Source organism: Haliaeetus leucocephalus, unplaced genomic scaffold (assembly GCF_000737465.1).
Source record: "Haliaeetus leucocephalus isolate CR32 unplaced genomic scaffold, Haliaeetus_leucocephalus-4.0 Scaffold598, whole genome shotgun sequence".
Taxonomy (NCBI): domain Eukaryota; kingdom Metazoa; phylum Chordata; class Aves; order Accipitriformes; family Accipitridae; genus Haliaeetus; species Haliaeetus leucocephalus.
This window is the reverse complement of record NW_010973034.1, coordinates 967,671-989,635: the sequence shown is the minus strand read 5'-3', so window position 1 is coordinate 989,635 and position 21,965 is coordinate 967,671. Positions and strand designations below refer to the sequence as shown.

The 21,965-nt window shown below is 39.6% G+C and overlaps 1 protein-coding gene across 2 annotated transcripts in view; it reads right to left on the bottom strand.

The window, feature by feature from the left end:
* The window catches only part of FAM172A (family with sequence similarity 172, member A), a 268,877-nt gene that overhangs the window by 96,549 nt on the left and 150,363 nt on the right, over positions 1 to 21,965 (bottom strand). For both annotated transcript variants that reach the window (XM_010578033.1, XM_010578032.1), the window contains one exon: positions 15,327 to 15,446. In XM_010578033.1, coding sequence (XP_010576335.1) covers positions 15,327 to 15,446 — 120 coding nt within the window. The remainder of the gene's footprint in view (positions 1 to 15,326; positions 15,447 to 21,965) is intronic.

Sequence of the window (21,965 nt, the reverse complement as noted above, 5' to 3'; positions counted from 1 at the left end):
TGACCCCAGTAAATCTGGTGCTAAGCAGTCTGTATCGCACCCAGAGCAGCCTCTCCTCATAATATGAACATGACAGAAAATCAGCATTTCTGGAGTGAGACGGGGAGGCTCTATCAATTCCCTCCTCTGACTGCTGCACCAGATCACAAGTGTCGGGGAGTTCTTGATCAAGTCTTTGTCATTTAAACACCCCATTTTAGCTCAGAAAAAATTTAGCATAAATAAACTTTAATGCCTTTTAAAAAATGCAGTAGAGTATCTTGCATGTGATGGAAGTTTGCCAGTTAAATCATGAAAAGGTTTTGAGTGGAGGACAGATACCTCGTACGTATGATGCACAGAGAGTAAAAATGTTTAGGTGGGAATGAAGTAGCGGAAAACATTTTTAATTGCTGCATGGTATCTGTCACATTAGCAGTACCCAGACTCTGAAAAGATCTCCCTAGCAAAACAACACAGAACCAGCTCTTATCTTCAGTAACGTGCTTGTAAAATGAAAATGTCTCAGTGACACGGGAAAGAGATGACACTTCAGACATCCTCTGTAATTTTTCCAGTCTCTAAATACTATGGTTTTACAAACTAAAAATAAAAAACCCACAGACTTTGGACTTTCATTCTTTATATACTTATTTGGAAAACATCAGCCCTGCGTCTGAAAAATATCACTTTTTGCCACGGAAGTTAAATTTTTCACAGGAAAACTTTAAAAGATGGGTTTTTACATTGTGCTGCTCTATTTTCCCTAGACCTTACCAGTAAAAGGACTCGCTTGTATTCCTGATGCCCAGCAATCAAGCAATCATTAAAACCCATTCAAAACACTTATTTCAACACATCCAGACCATCACTTGGGGCTGCAAATATCTGCTGAGAAAAATCTCAGTATACAACATCCATGGAGGGTATCAGAAAGTCTGGAAGTACCTATATACATCTTCATCACGTTTTTCTAGGGCATCCGCTTTGTTTAACAGCACAATGCTATGCATGCTATGGATACTTTTTTTTTCAGAGAGTATTCCTACCTGAAGTAAGAGATTAGATTTCTTTTCTTCATTTTAATTGCTTATAAGCAATCGTGTCCCACCCTTCCTTTTTCAAAACTGAAGCTGTTTGCAAAAGATCTATTTTGCTACCAGAAATTTTTCGTGTCTTGTTGCCCTGCACAGTTCATGCATATAAGCAAGTCCAGCGTTTTTCTTCAACTGAACAACACTGATAATGGGCTGCTACGAGATACTCAGACTCTTCTTTTATTTCAGAATTAAAAGCAAGTTCCACTCCCCACTTAAGAGATTAGCTCATCGTTAGCCCGTGCCCATCTTCTACATTCATTGACTCAAATATCAGCAAGAGACAGCTTAAAATAAGTGAAAAGTGTTGCAGATGCACAATCTGTGCACAATGCAGCCACACAATATATTTAACACTCGCACAGGATATCGCTATGTATAACAAAATAGTTATCGATATAAATATCCACCGATTTAATTTATATACCAAAACAAAAAAGAACAGATTTCCAGTTACTATCCAACTTTTTTTTTCCCTGCAGATTTTTGAAATCTGTATTTGCATGTTCATCCTCTATGCTACGGAAAGCTCAGAATTCATCATTGATGCAAAAATCAAAAAAGATCCTCTGTATCAATAGGTCAACACATTCTTTTGAGATTTTAATAATGGCCTGTCCTATTACATTTGTTATTCATATAGAATAAGGATAGACAATTTTTAGGTATTATATAGCTTTCTTCTGGAATATTAGCTTTGTGGCTTTGAGAGGCCATTTTCTAAAGATCCTAATAGTCAAATGACATCTTGGGAAATGTTACATTCTCACTGCATTTGCATGATAATGAAGATGAAATTTCATATACGCTACCTGAATTATACTTATCTAAGTTTTGTTTTACTGAATGACCAAAGGAATATGTTCCCTAAGCCAAAGTATTGCAATACAATGCAATACATTATTGCTTCTGTGAAAGACAGGAAACTATAATCCAAGCGATAAAAAAAAAAACCTGCGTAATTTATGTAATAGCATTAATAAGATCTCAGCTGTGTATCTCTGAATACTTATTTCCTTCAAAGAAAATTCTACAGCGTCCACAAAAATATCTAGTACATTTTTTAAAAATTATGAAGGAATGGCTCTGCGATGCTCAGTGCTCTGTGGGACAGGAACGCTATCGTAACATTTTATTTTTCACCAACATGCAGTACTACCATGCGCTTGGTAAAGTTCACATGTCAGCTCATTCACTAGATATGAGCCACCCTTTGGGTATAACCACATTTCACCTCTACCTACAGGGAAGTCCATGTGTCAAATCATTTTCTGACCACAGAAAGAGGTCTGGTGGGCAATAATAATGGGCATCTTTCCCATAATTAGGCATGTAGGCAAATGTGCGGCACTCAGAAATGGCAGCAGTGGATTTCAGAGCTCCTGAATATGGGTTGTTATTGCAGCAGACATTGAAAAGCTCCATCCCCTACAAGGGTGAGCCAAGAACCCGGCTGCCAAACCTGGGTTTCAAAAGCCAGCCCCTGACATACCACGTCGGTAACAACAAGGACATTGTAAGGAAGGATTTGTCCTCTCTGATCAACACAAAGCTGATCAACCATCGGTCTGCTCAGCAATTTACCTATGTGATTAATTTTGAAGTACAGCTCCAGCGAGCCAAAATCCAACTGCGGTTTTATCCCAAAGATGCCATTTTTAAATATTTTTTGTACGACTGAAGAAAATTTAGTACAAACCACGCAAGTTACAAACTGACCATATTAATGTCAGCAAAGACACCAGCACACACAGTCTTAGATTAAGTCTTCACTTATAATTGCAAACTCTTTGAAGAGAGAGTAGTTTTGATTTTTGCTGGAAGCTATAGGCATTGTTTAAAAAAAAACCCCACAGCATGGAATAAAAGGTATACATAATGGTGATTTTATTTAACATAGCTTTTCAGTACACTCTGGTCTATGCTGTGCTATAACTGCAGAGACAAATCCAAATTAAAAAAAAAACCAACAAAAACACAACACAAAAAACCCCCTATCCTAAAAAAAAAAAAAAAAAAGAGGAAAGGCCTATACTCAAAGGAACATCTGAATAAAATTGAGACATCTGCAGTAAAGTTTTCCCTTCTCCCTAGAATGTTTGAGATGAACTCGGCGTAACACTGCCTTCCAAGAAAAGACAGGGTGATCAATGCAGGAGCACATCAGGCTCCCTTGGACAGGCCAATCAATGCAAGAAAGAACCTTGCCCAGGGCCTTATGCAAATAGAAGCACGTCCTGCAACCCGGGGAGGGAACATGCGCAATAGATCAATGGCATCTGAAAAACCTTACAGCTATATCAGCCTCAGACAGTAAATATATAATGATGAATCCCTCACGTTCAGCCGTGAACTCTTTAAACTAGGTTATTTTCAACAGCTGGTTTAAAAAAATCTGCTGGGGCTGTAGACAGCAACAGCAGCTAAGTGAAATAAGATTACTGAGGGTTAAATTAACAATGCTTTTTTTCAGGCTCAGAAGATATAATCTCTGTACTTTAACACCTTGTAAAACGCTGGAAGTTATGTGCCCACCGGGGTAGGGACCCAGAGGGGGGTGGCTGAGGTTTTGTGTCGTTATTTTGATATTTTGATTTTTTTTTAAAATCTACCAGGTAAAGTCCTCGGTGATGTAGGAAAAAAATAAAAGGTTTTTCATTTACAAGAACTACAATGTCAGAGATCTAACATCACTATCATCACTCCATTGATGGACATCTATTCTGTCAAAGAATATTGCAATTATATTTTTTGTACCCTCCACTATTTTAGACTATGTTTTAAAGGTATTCAAGAAAACAGTAAGGCTCTTTAGCAAAGCAGCTGACATATAACATTAATACTTCAAAAGCACTCGCAAATTGGAATAAAACTTGGTGCACAAAGCAATATTCACGAGCACAGGACCATACAGGTTCACCAACTACTTGGTAACTACATCAAAATTGCTAAAATAACAAGTCTTCCCACAGAGACTTGTGGGGAATGATTTCCTAAACATTATTCATCATCCGTTCTTGGGAAAGGGATGGGGAGAGAAAGGAGGAGGATGAAGAAACAGGCAAAAAAGCCTACAAAAACTTTTTCTCTCAAGAAACTCCGCTTTTAAAGATCACTAGCAGCTCCTAACTTCATAGCACAAAGGTATAATACTGCTGTCAGATGGCTAGAGCCACCCCAGGACAAAATATAATCCAGATATCGACAAGCAAATAAAATGCCTTGGCTTAATCAAGCTTGTAAAAACCTCATGCACTTTGTATCCTGATACTGCAGGATACTGAGATTCACTGTTACATTTAGGTTGCCTTGGAAAATAGAAAAGATAGAAAAACAACCAATTAAACTATTTGTTCCTCATGTATTTATGAGGAAATTTTACTCCTGCATTTTGACACTTTGCATTAAAATCTCAGTTCAGTTCTGTGGTGTTAAAAGCACAATTTTCTCAATGAATATGTGTGCAAAATCTACTTACATATTTTTACTTCCTATCACATTCAAGCAAAGCCCTTAAATAGGATTATTTTAACATTTAAACACTGGTAGTCATGCTATTATTAATATTAAAATACTTCACTAATATACTGAAAGAGCTATGTAACACATCTTCACTAGATTAAAGAAAAGAAAGTTCTAGGATAAAATGCAAATTCCAGCTGCTTCTTACTGTACCACAGTTTTAGAGCTCCCTTCACCAGAGTATGTTTGGATTCCTTTTACTCCACCTGGATTTGCAATGCCTAATATATTATTAACTTGCAGTTCCCCTGGTTGATCCACTAAACCGGGTCTTAAAGTCTTATAAAATCTCTACTGTTCCACACAAAAGCCATACATACACTTTTCACCATAATTAACATTTAAATTAACAGTAACACAATACACTTGTGTAGTCTTATCAGCATAAGATCATGTCACGGAAATGGGAAAAACTATGAAATAACAGTGAGGCAACTTCCTTTTTTCTTTTTAACATTTTTTTTTCCATTAAAAAACCCCAAACCTCAGAATTTAAAAGAGCCTAATCGTTCAGATCAAATAATCTAAATGCACCACAAAACCTGTCAAGGAGTAACACATGTGACTTTCCCATTTTCTTTGTTGTATAAGCAAATCCAAGCCTCCTACTTTTCTTCTTTATTAGTGTTCATATATACATTCAAGGAGAACTGCAATCCCTTTAGACTGTGATGATGTCATATGTTGTAAAATCTTTAGTATGAAGCTGCTCTCCAGACCAATCCAGAAAGCTAAGTAACCACTTACAAAATTAAATAAAAAGCCGTTTTTTCATATTGTACCTGCTTGAAAAAAACCCCAGTACTCACGTTGTTTGAACCTCCAGTCAGGCCAATGCATGGCCATTTACAGACGCAATGACCACATCTACATAAAGTGTTCTAAAAATTTCATTTTCCTGTCCTGATGCACCACTGCCAGAGAAGAGGCATCTGCAGAGGATGAGGAAAACTGAAGGGTGCACACCACAGCAAAAAGAGGCACCTGCCAGCACAACCCAAAACCAGGTGGATTAAATAAAATAAAAAGGAAGATGTGCATTCACAGAAGATTTTACGAGATTAAGAAGGCAAAGTCTGAAGGTCAACGTGGATGGGGTGAAGAGCTATTAAGTCTGTCCAGGAGAACAGGAAATGGGACATTTTATTTATGCAGCAGGACTCAGGAGCAGGATGGCACATCTACCAGTATCTCAGGAATTCACCTCGGGGAGCCAAAAAAGAGATGGACTGAAACAGTTTACATCAGAGAGAAGGCAAAGATGTTCAATGTCAGGTAGTTTCCTCAGAGGCTGAGGACAGAAGACTTGTCTCCCCGTTACTGTTGATGAGTTTTCCCCATGTCTGGATGAGCTCTGATGAGTGTGAGATGGTTCAGACAGAAAAAGCTGTACAGAGGTGCACAACTAGAGATGACAACTTGTAACTTCTGGGGAGCTGGGGCAACCAGCGAGGAAATTAATAGCTGGGCAAGAAACTAAGGAAAACCGGTTGCCCCGGGTCCTGGAGTTAACTGTTGGGATCAATGGTGTGCTCTACACATTTTAAGCAGATTGTTGCACACAGACGTTGCCCCATCAGCTTTGATAGGCTCAAGGGCTGAAGTTTATCTGCACAACTGAAAGGATGAGCGACGTGTTCTTTGAACACGGTCCTGTGCTTTGGCTTTCTTTTTCTTTCAAAGCTAGAATTTGAAATGAAAAATAAACTGACTGATAAGTACACTGTCTCGCAGAATTTAAAACAGTTGAAACAATGCAGGAAAGGATACTAATACAAAGGAATTTATCGAGCCAGAAGGAAGTTTCTAGTCAGATATAAGGATAGATGCCAAATACGGTTTTATTTAACATCTTCATTAATGATCTGGAATTAATTAAATTTGCAGGTGACTTAAAGCAGGAGAAACTGCCAAGAGAAGTAAGGCATGAAAGAAATACAAAACGAGCTTCCAAGATTCATAGACCTGTAGCACAAAAAGGATCGTTATGACAACCTAGTTTGTCATCCCGCACAACAAGGGCCAGAGTGCAGCTAGATTTAATTTGGAAGAACGTGAGATAATATTGTTGGGGGTGGTGGAAATCATCTACTACTTTCAGTACCACTGGGGAGAAGGAAATTGAGAGCACTAAAATACTCTGAGAGATGCATGAACATTAGTGGGTACCAAATTCAAAGAAACTTTGGGAAAAAAAGAATCTAGTATCATTTTGGCTGCACTGACCAAAATGTTGCACAGCTGAACAAAGGTACTGAGGTTCACCTCGAGCTAACTATAGTAACTGCACTTAAAATACAGAGTTGAATTCTCAGCACACTATCAGAGAAATGTTGACAAAAGTACTGGATTCAGACAAACATACAAAGAAAACGAAAAAGAAGGCCCAGTTATATACAGTTGGGCAACAAGAGACAAGGGGATGGAAATACGAGAACAAGTGCTAAAGATCAGAAAGCTTTTCATATCGAAATCTAAAAATAAATCTTCACTGTGTAGTGCACAGAATTTAAAACAATGCAAAGAAATTACAAAAATATACCACTAGTGAGATGATGCAACTCTAGAAAAGTCTCTGCAAAGAAATGCAGAAAGTGCTGTGCCTTCGACCTCAAAATCCCATTGGATGCAAACACATATTTCTAAGTAACTGGATTTCCAAGTAACCCTAACTTTTACCCATCTCCACTTCTTTGTCCATTTTTATAATTAGCATTCCAACTTTGGTGTCAAACTAGAAAATTAATATGAATGGACCAATGAGAGGTAAAGTAATGATGGGTGGTGCCAGCAATTAGTACTCAGCATATCATTCCAGTCCATGAAACATTGCCCTTTTCCTTTTGGAAGAAGTGGGGAAGGGGCATACATACAGCTGGCCTCAAACCACAGACTGAGCTGAGTGAAGCATGAGATATTACATTAGCAAATGATTAAGATGAAGCAAAAAGTAATGATGGTGAGCAAGTTATCCAGAGCAAGGTGACGAGGAGGGATGAATATTCAAAACATGAGCCTATTCTGGAAGTGGCCAGCAGTCAGGCTTTCATTGCACCCATCCTCTTCTCTCATCCAGTAGCAAGGCTGAGAGGGCTGGAGATGAACTGGGGAAGGGGATGCCTACACAGCATTTAAACTAAACCACCAAAAAATGAAAAAGGACATGCAGCTATGGTGCTCTGAACTGCTTGGTAATCGTTCATCATTCCTCTGTCTCCTCCCGTTAGATGATCCTTCCAGACTGCAAGCTCTTCAGGACAAGGCACTACGATGCGATTGCTACCACAATGCAAATGGATAACAACAAGAAACGGTAGCAAGTGAAATAATGATGCCAGTGTACACTTGTCAGCTTATTTATTTAGGCTGAGAGTGGCCTAAAATGTTTATCTGCTCTGTGTTAAAATGGGCAATATACGCATGTGTGTGTATATATACCTACACACTTTTTTAATGTAGGTTATCAGTAAAGGCCAAATGTGATCAAGAAGTTGCTCCAGTACAGCAGCCAGTGACACATATTAAGATACTTCAGTATTTTTTTCTCAATCCATCATTTAATTTCCTTACTGCTGCAACCCCTCACCCTGGGATCTGCGATCCCCGTTGCTTTCTACGGCAAGCTGAAGCTTTCGCACTTCAGAAAGCATTAGCAAAAATGAGCCCGCTACTTCCAAAAACAAGTGAAGAGGGAAAAAAGTTGTTTGCAAACATTGGTGTTTGGATGTTGACCTGGTTTTGGTTCAAACTCAGCGCTTCTAGTGCTCAAGCCACAGAGTGAGCCTGGAGTCAGAGAGGTGCCAACTCCAGAAAAATTAATCCAAACAGGGTCCAATTGTTTGCGGCTGAAAACAGGCACCTGCACACACTGGCTTTCACAGGATCATGGAGTCCTGGGTCATACCAAGGACTGATGGTCCCAGCCAATAACTCACACAACTCTTGCCATGTGTGGGTCACGCTGGTTAGCAGCTTTGCCCCAGTCACCCTGTTCCCAAACAGGGCTTTCTCATCCAATGGTGAGAAACCTAATTCCACCCTAAATTTATTCATGGCCAGTTTTAATCCATTTGTTCCTCTGCCAACATTGTTCTTTGGCTTACACGTCTCTCCCTCCTCGTTGTTTACTCTCCTGATGTATTTGCAGAGTGCTACCAATCCCTCTAAGCTTCCCTTCGTCAGGCTGAACAAGCCATGCTTTTAAACTCTGCTTCTGTAGCAAATACAGAATAGACGCCGAACCTTCTTTTTCTTCAATGGCTACCAAAGTTAATGCAAGAGCATTAGCAGATTACACAGCTCTTATTAAGACTGATAAACCTAGAGGGTGTGTGTACTGTTTCCAGGGCTATACCGATTCTGGTGCTCATGGTAGGTAGGACATCTCCATGTGGCACCACATCATGGCACATGCACGTATCCTTCCTTTTTTCTAGTAAAATAGGCTCTCCATTGCTCTGAGTCTACTGACAACTCTTCCTCATATCTCTTCTGGACTGAGTTAATCTTCCCAAATGTCTCAGATTATACCAGATTAATCTCACTGGCATGCTGGCTGGCATTAGTATTTCCCTTCCTGGGACAGAAAGAACAAACAAATCTCAGGATCACATTTGGGTCTTTTGTTGCATTATTGGGTCATTCACTCACAGCCATCGGCAATGAGGCCGCCCATCCCTGGGCTTTCCCATCCCTGCTGTTCCCGGTTGATGAGATCACTCTTCATACACAAATGCAGATGACTAGCCAGTCAATGCCTAAGTGTCCTGAAGTTTGTATTATTTCCTTTAATTTCTCTCACTGCAGAAATTTTACTTCTGAATACCAATGGTGACTTCACTGCTTCATGCCAAGAGCCAATTTCATTAGCACACACTTACTTTCTGTGCCCATGTCAGTAACAGAAATACTAAAAGAAATTTGCCCCAAGACTAGTGACCCTAGTCCTGTCCGACTCTTTTTACACAACCCACTGCTGTTTCTCCATTAGCTCCTCTTGTCTACCTTCATTCCTTGTTTGACCTTTTTCAGACGAATAAGCATTTTTCCAAGAAGCACAACAAAGTATAGCTGAAATAAATAACCAAATGGAATTAAGATCCCATTTTCATTTTTAGACTTATTTTTCTGAGTGTCCCTACCTACGCCAGACCTGACTCAAAGGTGCAAATGTAAGTGTACAACACAGAAGAAAGCTGAGACCTAAAACAGGCAGAGTTGGGCGAGGTGATTTGTCCGAAGACTGCACATATAACCCAATCCCCATGAACCTACAAGACAGCATCCCAAACTGCTCTCCCAACTACCAATATTTAAAGAATGTCCTCTTTCTTTCTTTAGTTTAATGCTCACAAAGCCTTGAAGCACAGTGATATTTTGCTTTGTTTCCTCACAATATGGACCCTGGTCACCGAGGTGTTTGGCTTCTCAGGTCTCTACTTCCAGCTCTCTCCCATGCTTCCTACAACCACCACAGATATTGTGTTATTTCTGCCACACATCAGTAGATGTATTTTAATACATCAGCCAGGGGAATTAAGAGCTGCATATCCACAGTACCTGCTTTATGCTCATCAATTCTTGAACCAAACTAAATATAAAAAACAAGTAGATAGATATATTTATATAAGTATATATAAATAAAAAGCCAAATATAACAAACCATTCAATCTGAAATTTCAGGAAATTAAATTAATGAAAAGCTAATGACAGGTTCACAGCCCAGTCATTAAGGCTCTTAAATTGCATTTTGCCTGTGCCAGAATACTGATGCAGCCTCAGAGACTCCCAGGTAGCTCAGCAGGTGTCCGTTTATCATCGTTATTATTATGGCACCTATCAGCTCTAGCCAGGGTCAGGTCCTCGCCGCACTCAGCACAATACAACAAAATGAAGTGGCAGCTTATTGCAGAGCGTATCTCAAAATGATGGACCTAAAATTATTTCAAATGGACAAAATTGGCTGATTTTGATGGAAATAGGATGGTGTAGTGGATACAGTAATTTGAACGGTGTGTTTTAAGGGCTCTCATTTTAACAAAACTGCCTAAAAATACATACTCACACATACACACACACTTTTATCTACACCTTTGGGCAAACTGTCAATATATACATCCAACATTTTAGCCAGCAAAGACCATAATGAATAGTTTCTTATCTGCTCAAAGACAATGAACCTACTTTCTTTCTCCTAATTTAATCATATCACATTCCCCCGTGCGCTTTGTATTTTTACAGCAGTATGAATGCTGTAAGCTGGAGATACCACCACTGATTCTCACAATTTTGTCATGATTCCCATGATATTTGGTGGGGTTTTTTTCTTAAATATATTATTTAACTAAAATTAAAACAAAAAAGCTACACTTCTGGTTCATAAGGTGCCGAGGAAACCCTTGAAAATGCAAAGCCTAAAGTCTCAGGAATATAGGAGGCAAACAGGAGAAATCTTCCACAAAGTCTTTTTTTTTTTTTTAAATCTCAGGATACTGAATACCTAATTGCCAATTTTGAAAGCTTAGATTTAACAATTCTTCTTGTGATTCCAAAATGAGTAGTTGTCATGTGTTTTTTACAATGATGGACGTGGCTACTTTTACATGTCACCCAGCATCCTAGGACCACCTTTTCTGTCCCTTCTACATGCAGCCAGGCCCTGATACTGTGAGTAGATCTGCAGGGGATGGCCACAGCACTCAGGCGGGCATGGGGGCACAACATGTCTTTTCTCCTGTGCGGGTCTTTCATGCAGGCAATGACAAGGGAAAACATTCTTTTTAAAGCAAAATAATTGTAAACCCACAAAATTTGGCAGAAAAACTCAAAGGAGGCGTTGTACCAGAAACTTATTTTCTGTAAACTAAATATAAAATTGACTCCATCAACTTGAAATTCTCACTTTCTGTTAAATTTCATAAAATTATTATAAGCTAGGAGTTGGGAAAGTTCCACAATTTACCATCAACTACAGCAAGCTGCTTCTGAAAATAAATCCCTGACTACACTGTGTAAGGGATAACAGAAGTAAGAAGCTGAGATGCGTTCATGAATCATGGCCTGAGTTTTTCAAAATCAGTAATTAGCAGAACACAGTGACCCAACAACTATTTTTAGTGCTGTGTATTCAAAAAGTAATTTACATGTAGATATTATTAGACACACATTTAATTTCAAACCACAGTTACACAAAGTTTTAATTACTAAATATTAAGATACATTTTAGCATATGGTTTATGATTAGCATTTGTAATTCAAGCTATAAACAATACAACTAATTACATTTATTGGTGGAACTTTACTTCCCACACATGTTCAATCACTTTCAATTACTCCCCTAGTAATCTATGACCCAGCAAGGTACAGAAATTGTGTGCCTACGTTGCAATAACCGGGTAACAGTTTCTGTGCATTCAGGCATGATATTACAGACTCACCCTGTTTTTCTTAACATCTCGCAATCACAGACACGCAAAAATGTAGATTAAAAAGCTGCAAAGACCAATAAAACTGCTAGGTGCTGTGGCATGTATTTGAAAATTGCAGCCAAGTTTTACTGGTTTGTTTAATGAAGGGCTTCCAAACCATAGCCTGATTTTTATGGTCAGATGAAATTTGGAATGAAGACCAGGTTTGGCCACCAAGGGTTTGTAAACAAAAACGCTCCTCCTTTTATACCAATCACCTCACATGCGATGGTCACGTTTGCCCTCTTTTCGCTTTGAGTTTCCCACCAAAACAGCACGCCCACGTCCCAGCACGGGACTTTGGAAACCTGCAGAGCAAAGGGACGAGGCAGAGCAGAGACGCTTCTCCTCCGCCAGCTCCTTTAGCAGCTGCAGACAGGGGGACGTGTCCTGCCCCTGCCAGGCTGAACGCAGCGGCAATTCCCACCCCACGGTATGAACGACCGCCAACGAGTCTTTGCCTAATACCAGGTTTCGTTGGGTTTCTCTGCTTTAACGCCGGAGCGTCAGGTTTTCATCGAGAGCCTTGCACCGTGACGAAGTGATGAGCTGGGGGTCTCTGTGACTGAGGCGACGGCAAACGATCAGGACAGACCTCGGCAAGCACTGAACTTGCAAAGAGAATTTAAAAGATACTCATTGAAAGCGCATATGTTTTTGGACTTCTTTGCTTGTTTTCTTTTTCCCTGCAGGCACAGTAAAATGCAGAGGGCCCAGGCAGAAACCTTCACTCCAAATTAAAGCCATATGCTTCACACTGCTCTCCTCTAAGAGGCGCGGATGCAGAAGGAGCAGCTGTGCAACAGGTCCCCATAACTACTGTAACCTACAATTTTATGAATCAGTTGACCCCAAGTTCTTGCACAGCAAGTGTAGGGGTGGTACGGTTGCTATATGGTGTAGCTGCTCTATCACCCTCATCATCTCCCCCACGCAAAGCAGGAAAGAAAGTGATCAAAAATGTATTTGTCATAAGAAAGTAATTGCCCATCAGCTGCTCCATTTCTTCTTTTTTGAGCTCTTTGCAATTACTAAGTGCCATATGGATATAAAATTGAAGAGAAAGAAGATCATAACAAAATAAAATCTTATAAATTAATATTGTGATAAAGTAGTTCAGGGTTTATTTCAATGATATCTGCTTCAGTTTATGCATTATTTAATTAAACTGCTTTCAGTGGAGCTCAGATATCAAGCCACCTCTACCAAAACCAGGTGTTAATATCCTTTGATTTTTTAAGAAACAATTGGGCTACATGAAATATACTTCTCAGGTCTAGTTTTGCATGACAGATATGTGATGTGCCAATGGTTATATATTATATTCTTCCTCTCAGGCATGCATCTCCTGCAGAGACAGCAGACTACAGAAGCTGACCCTTACTGAGACCATCTTGTCTCTCTGACAAAGCTCCTTTTTAACTTCTTACTTACTGGTTGCTTCCTGCGATGGATAAAAACTTTAGCTCAGCTTGCGATAATTTCACAGGCCCTGAGCACCCTGACCCTGGAAGCCCCAAGGTCAGAAGTCAAGTCTTGTTCTGAAACATCTGTGTGCTTCATATTAAAGTTGAACAAAAGTGAAGAAATATCCACCAGTGTGACAAGAGAAACAGGCAAAATGGGAATGACACGTTGGTCATCTGTTACCCATGCCACCTCAAGCCATTGACTGAAATGTGATGGAAAAACTTGCCAAGCCTCCTTCGAATAAGCACTTTGTTTAGGAAACACCAAGAAAGGTCTCCAGTCAATTTTTATTCCCGCCCTGTGATAAGCCTATGCATCTGTAGGTGTCCGGCGACCCAAACAACGTGGCTTTACAATGCCTACAGAAATTTTGCTAACACTTCACTTTGGAAACATGAGGCACACCAGAATAACCTGGGCTGAAACACAGGGCAGCTGAAAATCACAGCACCAGAAAGCCAAGAGAGAAGAGATGCTCCCTAACCTCCATTGCATCCCAGGAGCAACAGGCATATGTGATGCAACCCGCTTCTTTGCCCAGAGTTGTGGTTATAGAAGGAATTATTCATCTTCACTAATTTGGTCTCCTAAAAATTTAGGTTTGAGACTATTTATCGACCTGGTAACAAAATACCCGTGGAAAATGATCAGCTGAACTGTTCTCAAGTCCCAGTGTACACGTCATACATATTTTAAAAATATGCTTCTGGAAGCACAGGGAAAATGAAAATGGCCTTAATTTCTACAAACGAAAAGGGTTAACAAAAATCTTAAGTTCTTAAAATAATACAAGTGGTCCTGCTCTGGATTACTCTTGCTACTTAGAGCAGCGCAAGATTGAAAACAAAACACTCATGCATGCTTTGTCTTAACTAGGGCATTCATCTTACCTTCAGGCAGGAACCACTTTTACTAACTTTCAGTGAGACTAAAATAATGTCTTATAGACAAAAGATGTATATACACGGCTGCTTATTCCTGTGTCTATAAAACCAGTTGCAATGTTCTGCAATTTATGTTTCCACAATAAACACGACTTTTTTAGTTTTCTTCAATAAAACAAGTCGTGATTACACCACACCAGCACTTCACAATTAAGTGAGGAGGCTATAGCTACGCTCAAAGAATAGTATACGGGTTCAACAGGCAACTTCATATACCAGATGGGGTCAACAAATTTGCCTTTAAAGGGTGAAAGACTGACCAACTGGATGTTCAGCAGTCCCAGCATCAGAGGCAGAGCAGCTTTACAGTGAGCAGAGTCCTCCCCACCTCACATCACCGCAGGGTTTATCCAGAGCCTAATAAACGGCAAAAAAGTCTTCCCAGCAACTTCTGCAGACCTTTGTGGAAAAACTGCAAAATTGGGTAAAACCTCCAAATTTCCCCTCATGTTCAGCTCCAATCTATATACAAAATGGTGCATTTGTTAATGTGACTTTGCTTTAAAACTGTTCTTACGTGTTCTCAGTCTTCACCTCCAGTCTTTGTGCCCCAGAGCAGAAACTCACTGAGTGCTGCCTTTCAGTACATAGCCTGGACAAGGACGATTCAATGCGTTTTGTCTTCCCACGGTCTTTCAGGTTTGTGCACGCTTGGCACCTTATCATCTAACTCAAAACCAGAGAAAAATGCAGTGACCTTCCAGTTGCAAAGAAATCCTCACAGATCTGTATCTGACCATTGGTTCCAAGTTGTTCCTAAATGGCTGCTTTCAAGAAGGTGATCACAAAGAACTGAGAAAATCTGTGAAAGACTTCAGGAAAGAAGGCAATGGAGAAGTCACACTTACCAACTCTACAAAGGCAAGTCCACCATAACTGTGAGCAACAAAAAACACGTTCTCTGCAGCTGACTGGGAAATAAAATGGTCCCAAACATAAATTGCATGTTCTTCAGGAGATCCATTATCCTGCAGAAAGAAATTACGTTTGCGACAATTACCTTTTAAAAACTGGCAATTCTGTCTAAAAAGCAACGTGTTCCTATATGTTAAAATGTTTTGTTAAAACAAACCTCAAATGAATATACCCTAGTGTTAAAAAAAGAACAGATTAATTTGTCTAAATAAAAGAAATTTAAGATTGCTATTTAAAGGCAGTAAAACTGTTGCTTTATTATGGCTTATTTTAATAAATACAACAAAAATTACGCATCTGCAAAATTTTGTCTAAATACCATGATGGCAATTCAGCTAAACAGAGGCATTCAGAGAAATTATGAGCCACTGCTCTGATTTTCTTTCTTTTGACAACTCTTTGTCAAATGTTTGTTCACTGATGGTTTGTTTAAAGTAGTTAAGCCTTAGTCTGATAAAACAAATAAAAACAAGTAGGAACAATATAAATATAATTTCAGTCTTTACAATTTTTTCATATTATGGGCCAATGGAAATCTGCCAAACATTAAAACTGTGGTATTTGCAACTACTCTTTTAAATGCCACTTTTTACAACTGCAGACTATGAGATACAGCACAGATAAAACACCTCTTGACTGCTTATACATTAGCCGTTACTTCGGAGTCTCTAGTAGTGAGGGGAGTGCTTTTTCTTAGTATTGAACAAGAATTTGTGAATGCCAGTCAATGTAAGGGTCACTGAAGGCACCGGAGTGATTTACACTGATTTTAGCGCGCTCTCCTCAAACGTCGGGGTTGTGCACTCCCACCTCTACCTTAGAGGCTCTCGGAAAGCCCTGCACCTCTCTGTAATTCACTTATTTCTCAGGTTGTCCATGTCATAACCACAAATCTGTCTAGTCTCAGGTGACAAGAGTAAGATGGTCTGCTAGCTCCCCTGCCCCACCAGGATTTCACACCTCTAGCACAACACTGCTGGTGCTTTCCAGACTCTTTTGTGCCAGAAAGAGCTGATCAGTCAAGGTCACGTCCTTGCCTAAAATTTGCATCCCTTTCCCCTTTGCTCTGCTCCACCAACAACTTCATACCCCTAGGTGACTCAGATGCAGACCACAAAAGCGTTATTTCCTTGGGGAAAATAAAGCACAAACCAGCAAAAGCCACTGGCAATCAGAAGATGCTAATTACACAGTGTGAATTACTGTAACTTTACCAAGAACACTGAAGTGATTTAGGTCTTAGTCCCACGCTGCAACTCCGTTTTGGGAATTTAAGCTCTTATGAGTGTCTAAAATCAATGGGAAGACAGACAACTAAATAACGTGGTGGATTTAGGCTTTTACTTCTATTCTCATGCCCGGTTTCCTAAATAAGAGGGAGATGGCTACAAATCTTTATGGATCTGGACCTAAAGCTTTTAAAACAATTATGTGCTTTTAAATTTTTTTTCTCCAAGGTAGCAGCGATTAAAACATATTTATCAAATTCGCCAAAAAGCACTGAAGTGCTCTGAGGTATTCTCCTTAATCCTGGACAGATTCTGTTCTTGATTGACTATGACAGAACATAGTTTTAACTAATTATGTATCGACTATTGTAAACCACCTCAGCGTGAGAAAGGGCTTATTTTCTTTCAACCCTGTTTTGAAATTTGATTGTAGAGATAGGTAAAGGAGGTAAAGACTCCTCCCTTTGTGAGGAAAGAGGGAAGGTTTTCAAAAGAAATTTCATAAAGAAAATATGATTGACAGACCAGTTATTAAGATAAAGCTGAACGACAACTTGAACTGGAGTTTCCTATGGAAAACTGATGTACTCTAATTATGATACGTATGGAAAAGGCACATTAAAACACTAGGAGAGTTTTTAAATGACTAGTTTATCTAAAAGATTTATTTTAGTTAAATATGCAGACTTTTTTATTTAAATAATAATGTTAGCATTAATTTTCTTAACAGCAATTTTTGTACAGGTACATAACCCTGCTTTAACATTCTGACAAAAAGAAGAGGTTGTTTCTGGTTAATATTGCATTTTCTGGCATTTTGCATTTATTATTCTACATGCTGATGGGAAAAGCACACAATTTTAGGGTTGCCACAAGAATAAGACAGCAGCATGAAGCTTCTGAAGGATTCAGAAACTCAGCTCGAAAAAGCTTCCACCAATTAAAGCATAACCAGCGGTCTAGTCAACCGAATCATTAACTGCACAGCTTCACAGTCCAGTATGAAGACTCAACAGGATTTTATAAAAGCAAAAAGAAATGAGCTAGAACGAGCTAGATATAGGCTGTAACTACAGTTTTGTTTGTTACTGGTGAAAAAAATGCCATATAATGTCAGGATAAACTGTGTTGCTGTACATACTCTGCTAAACCCTATACAGGGTAAGAAAAGCACGTAGGTGTGAGAAGGAGTTTGGAGGAGTCATGTATGTTTAGAAGAAAAGCTCTCTCTTCAGAGCATCTGCTTATTTTTTCCCCTCATAACAAGCCCATATTTTAAACAACTCGGACAGAGAATAAACCGTTGCCGTGTCCGTACAAGAAACATCTGGCTGCGGGAGCGGGCACCGCCAACTGCAGAGTACGGCCAGTTTTAGGATTTCAAATTGCCCTGGGTCCATCAGGATTAACCTCCTCCGCCTGGCCTGGGTGAAATTATGAGGCTGGATGCTGCAGTTTTGGTACAAAAGGTGTCAGTTTCAGGCAGCTGTTTCTTTCCTTCTTTTCATTGCAGCTAAACAGAATGCACTTATATGCCACCTTTTAAAATTACTTGATTAAGTGGGTGCCTCTTGGTCATGCTTTACATAATTATCTATATGACTGTAGAGAAAGGAATGGGGAAATCACGCTATGTACCTCAGAAGGCAGCTGAAGCTGAACGCAATGTTATTTCTGAAACACGCTGAGATGGAAAGGTGCTGGGAAAGCTGAACTTAAATTTCCAGCTGCTGAAAGTTGGTCATCTGTAACAGGTAATTCTACGTCTAAATAAGTGTTCTGATTCTTTGGAGGTGTGGAAATCAAATCAGAGCATCCCTCTGAAAACCTTCCCCCCACCCCACAATTAGAAATAAAATAAGTCAAGAATGATGTTACATGAAAAGGCCTCTGTGTGATGCTTAACCAATGCAAAATAACCCAAAACCAGGCAATTACTGGATCGCTGCAGAGCAGGTACCTCCTGAGTGGACTGCTGCACCCCAGCTCCGTGGTGCTCGGGTGGGGAACGGAGCAGATGCTCTCGGTGCAGAAGGTAAAACCTTCGCCCGTGCTCCCATCATGTGAAATCCCACCTGCCTTCATTTTTAACAGAACACTATCAGTAAGATTTACCCTTTAATTCACTAATAAATGAAAAGACATACGTGTCTTTTTTCCTAATAACTATTGTATTTTAGTTCTTTTCACCGATAAAAATAGAGCAAATATACCTCATTTACCATCGGTGACTACCAATGCTACAGAGACTATCAGATATTGAACACCTGTCATACTTGCATGCAGCAAATCCCACTGAAGATTGCCTTGGAGATAAAGGTGGTTAAAATCATTTAACACAAGTATTGCCGAGGAATTTTAAATTGCTGATGTTATATTTATTCCTTTTCCTGAATGCTAGAGGAGGCACACACTTCTGGAACCTGCTATAAAAGGGGCATCCATAAAAGTAATATAGAACATAAGTAGCAAGATATTAGGTTCTGATTCAGTTAATGACAGGCGCATGGGGCTAATCAAAAAGATGCTCTTGCCACATGGACTTATTGCTTTTGAATGAGAAATGATCATCAAGCATTTGCAAACAGAATGAAATTTTATTTCATGTGGAAGAGACCGAGTGTTCACAAATACTGGTTTAAGGACCAATTCCTTTTTCTAGTAACAAAAGGCGCTTTTTTTTCCCCCCAGTATTTTTTAAACACTCTCTCTCAACTATCTATAAAAAATGCCTCACTTTTTAAACTAAAATAGCTATTGCTCAAAAAATGATCATAAATGGTTAATACGGAGCTTTTCATTTTAATATCCAAAGTTTAATGAAATAGTTTAATAGTACAGTCTATGAAAATAATATGACAATGATTAATAAATTCATGTCTCTCATATATATGAAGCCTTTTAATATCCCAGGGCCAGAACCTCTCCTACAGCTGCTTGAAGCAGCAGCTTGTGGTAGGGAAGAGGTTGCTGGTCGCTGATCTGCTCAGCCTCGACTTAAGTCCTGGCATGGGTTAGGGACGTCCTGGGCTGCTCCAGCCTAGACCAGGTGGGCTCGGTTTTGGGGGGGCCGTACACCAAGAATGGCAGCCCACGACCGCGTTGTTTTGGGGTCTACGCAACGCTAACAGAAACACATTTGAATGAAACGCTGCTCCTCGTCTCGTTTCACAAAAAAGGTTTTGCTTTGAGAAAACCGGCTTGCAGATTTAAAATTCTCTCCGTAACAGTTTTTAAGGCCCTGAAAAGCCCAAATTGTTGTGGGTAAATGCTCAGGCCATCCATTGTGCGAAAAAGTGGAGGAAGAGGCCACAGATTTTGGTCTCTCATTTTTTCCAATATTGCTAGCAGTAAGAGTTGAAAGGTATATAACATTTTAATGGCTGGAGCCATTAGGAATACGCAGATAAGCAGTGTGCGCACAGTGAATACAGTGTTACGTTCTGTTGCATTCAAAAAACAGGTTGAATTTTCTAATGTAATATCACAGTCATTAATTGTTAAATACCAAGCTGGAGTGATGCAGCAACCGAAGCCTTATCAACTATGCCAGATTCTAACACCTAGACATTGCAAGGTCTGCAGTTATGATGGACTACCTGAGTTGATAACACATGGAATTATCTAAACAACATTTGCATATTTGTGTAATTATTTCCTAAGGTTAATTAGCTCCTGTAAAGCAGCTTGCCCTTTGAGACTGCTTACTGTGACAGGTTCACATATTTCCTGTTTCAATGCCAAATTTTACTTTTTTTTTCTTTTTTTTTTTTCCCCAAAGTAACCTGTTGCTGGAAAGTTATAGATGGAGCAGGAGCTGGAGGCCTTAAACTACGATAGACTTTTTACTGGGGCAGAGCAGCTCTGATCCCATCTTAAACTTCTAATTTATCAAAACCCCCTAAAATCAAATCTGCAAAATCAAATTAGTTTTAAGCTCCAGTGACAGCTCTCTCCTTCTACTTTGTTCTTTTTAAATCAAGGAGTTGGAATCACATTTTTTTGTGATGAGTGAAAAGTAAAATGCATACAAATAGGGAAATATGCCATACAACTGAATAGCTTTTTAACAATTTACTTGAAGGTGGCTTCTATAATTACTGCTTATCACAGCAAAACAATTTCTCCTCCTAGCTCGATGAGCTACTGTAAACAAGTATGGTACATGTGTTAAATACAGGAGAACAGAACTGCATACTGTCATGGTTTAATCCCAGCCAGCAACTAAGCACCACGCAGTGGCTCGCTCACTCCCCCCCACCCAGTGGGATGGGGGAGAGAATTGGAAGGAAAAAGGTAAAACTCGTGGGTTGAGATAAGAACAGTTTAATAGAACAGAAAGGAAGGAACTAATAATGATAATAGTAACAATAATAAAATGACAATATTAATAAACGGATTGGAATATACAAAACAAGTGGTGCACCATGCAATTGCTCACCACTCGCTGACCGATGCCTAGTTAGTTCCCAAGCAGTGATCTGCACCCCCTCCCCTGCCAACTCCCCCCTGTTTCTATACTGGGCATGACGTCACACGGTATGTAATACCCCTGTTGTTGGCCAGTTTGGGTCCTGGCTGTGTCCCCTCCCAACTTCTTGTGCCCCTCCAGCCTTCGCGCTGGCTGGGCATCAGAAGCTGAAAAATCCTTGACTTTAGACTAAGCACTACTTAGCAACAACTGAAAACATCAGTATTATCAACATTATTATCATACTAAATCCAAGACATAACACCACACCAGCTACTAGAAAGAAAATTAACTCTACCCCAGCCGAAACCAGGACAGAGATGGAGAAGGCTTAGGTCTCCTGTCGCCAGTCCTTCCCTGGAGATGTTAGATCCTTCCCCACCAGCAGGACCTTTCCAGTTGTGCACAGCTTGTCCCATTGCCTCGGTGAGCTGTGGGGCAGGCAAACTTTTGCAATTCCCCCAATCCTTCCCAAAAATCATTAAATTAAAATCAATATATAACTTAAGTGTAACAACATAAAAATATAACCTAGAAGTAGCAGTATGTCACTGAAACAATCCAGGATGAAATAGTGTTTTCAGTGGTGACTGGCTAACACTGGTATCTTCTGTACAAAAAAAGATTTATTTTTCTGTATAGAAAACTGCTCTATTAAAAGAAAATCATATGTTTGAAGGACTGAAATGAACAGCGAAGGGATACAATTTGTTCCCTGCTGGTATGCAGTTCTTGATTATTGTAACCTGACTCACGCCAGCATCACATTTTGCAGCACTCTTAGGTAATGGACCCATTAAGTAAAAATTAATTGGATTTCACTGGAAACTTTCTAGAAAGCAATACTTTCAAAAGTTAAGTTAATGTATGTT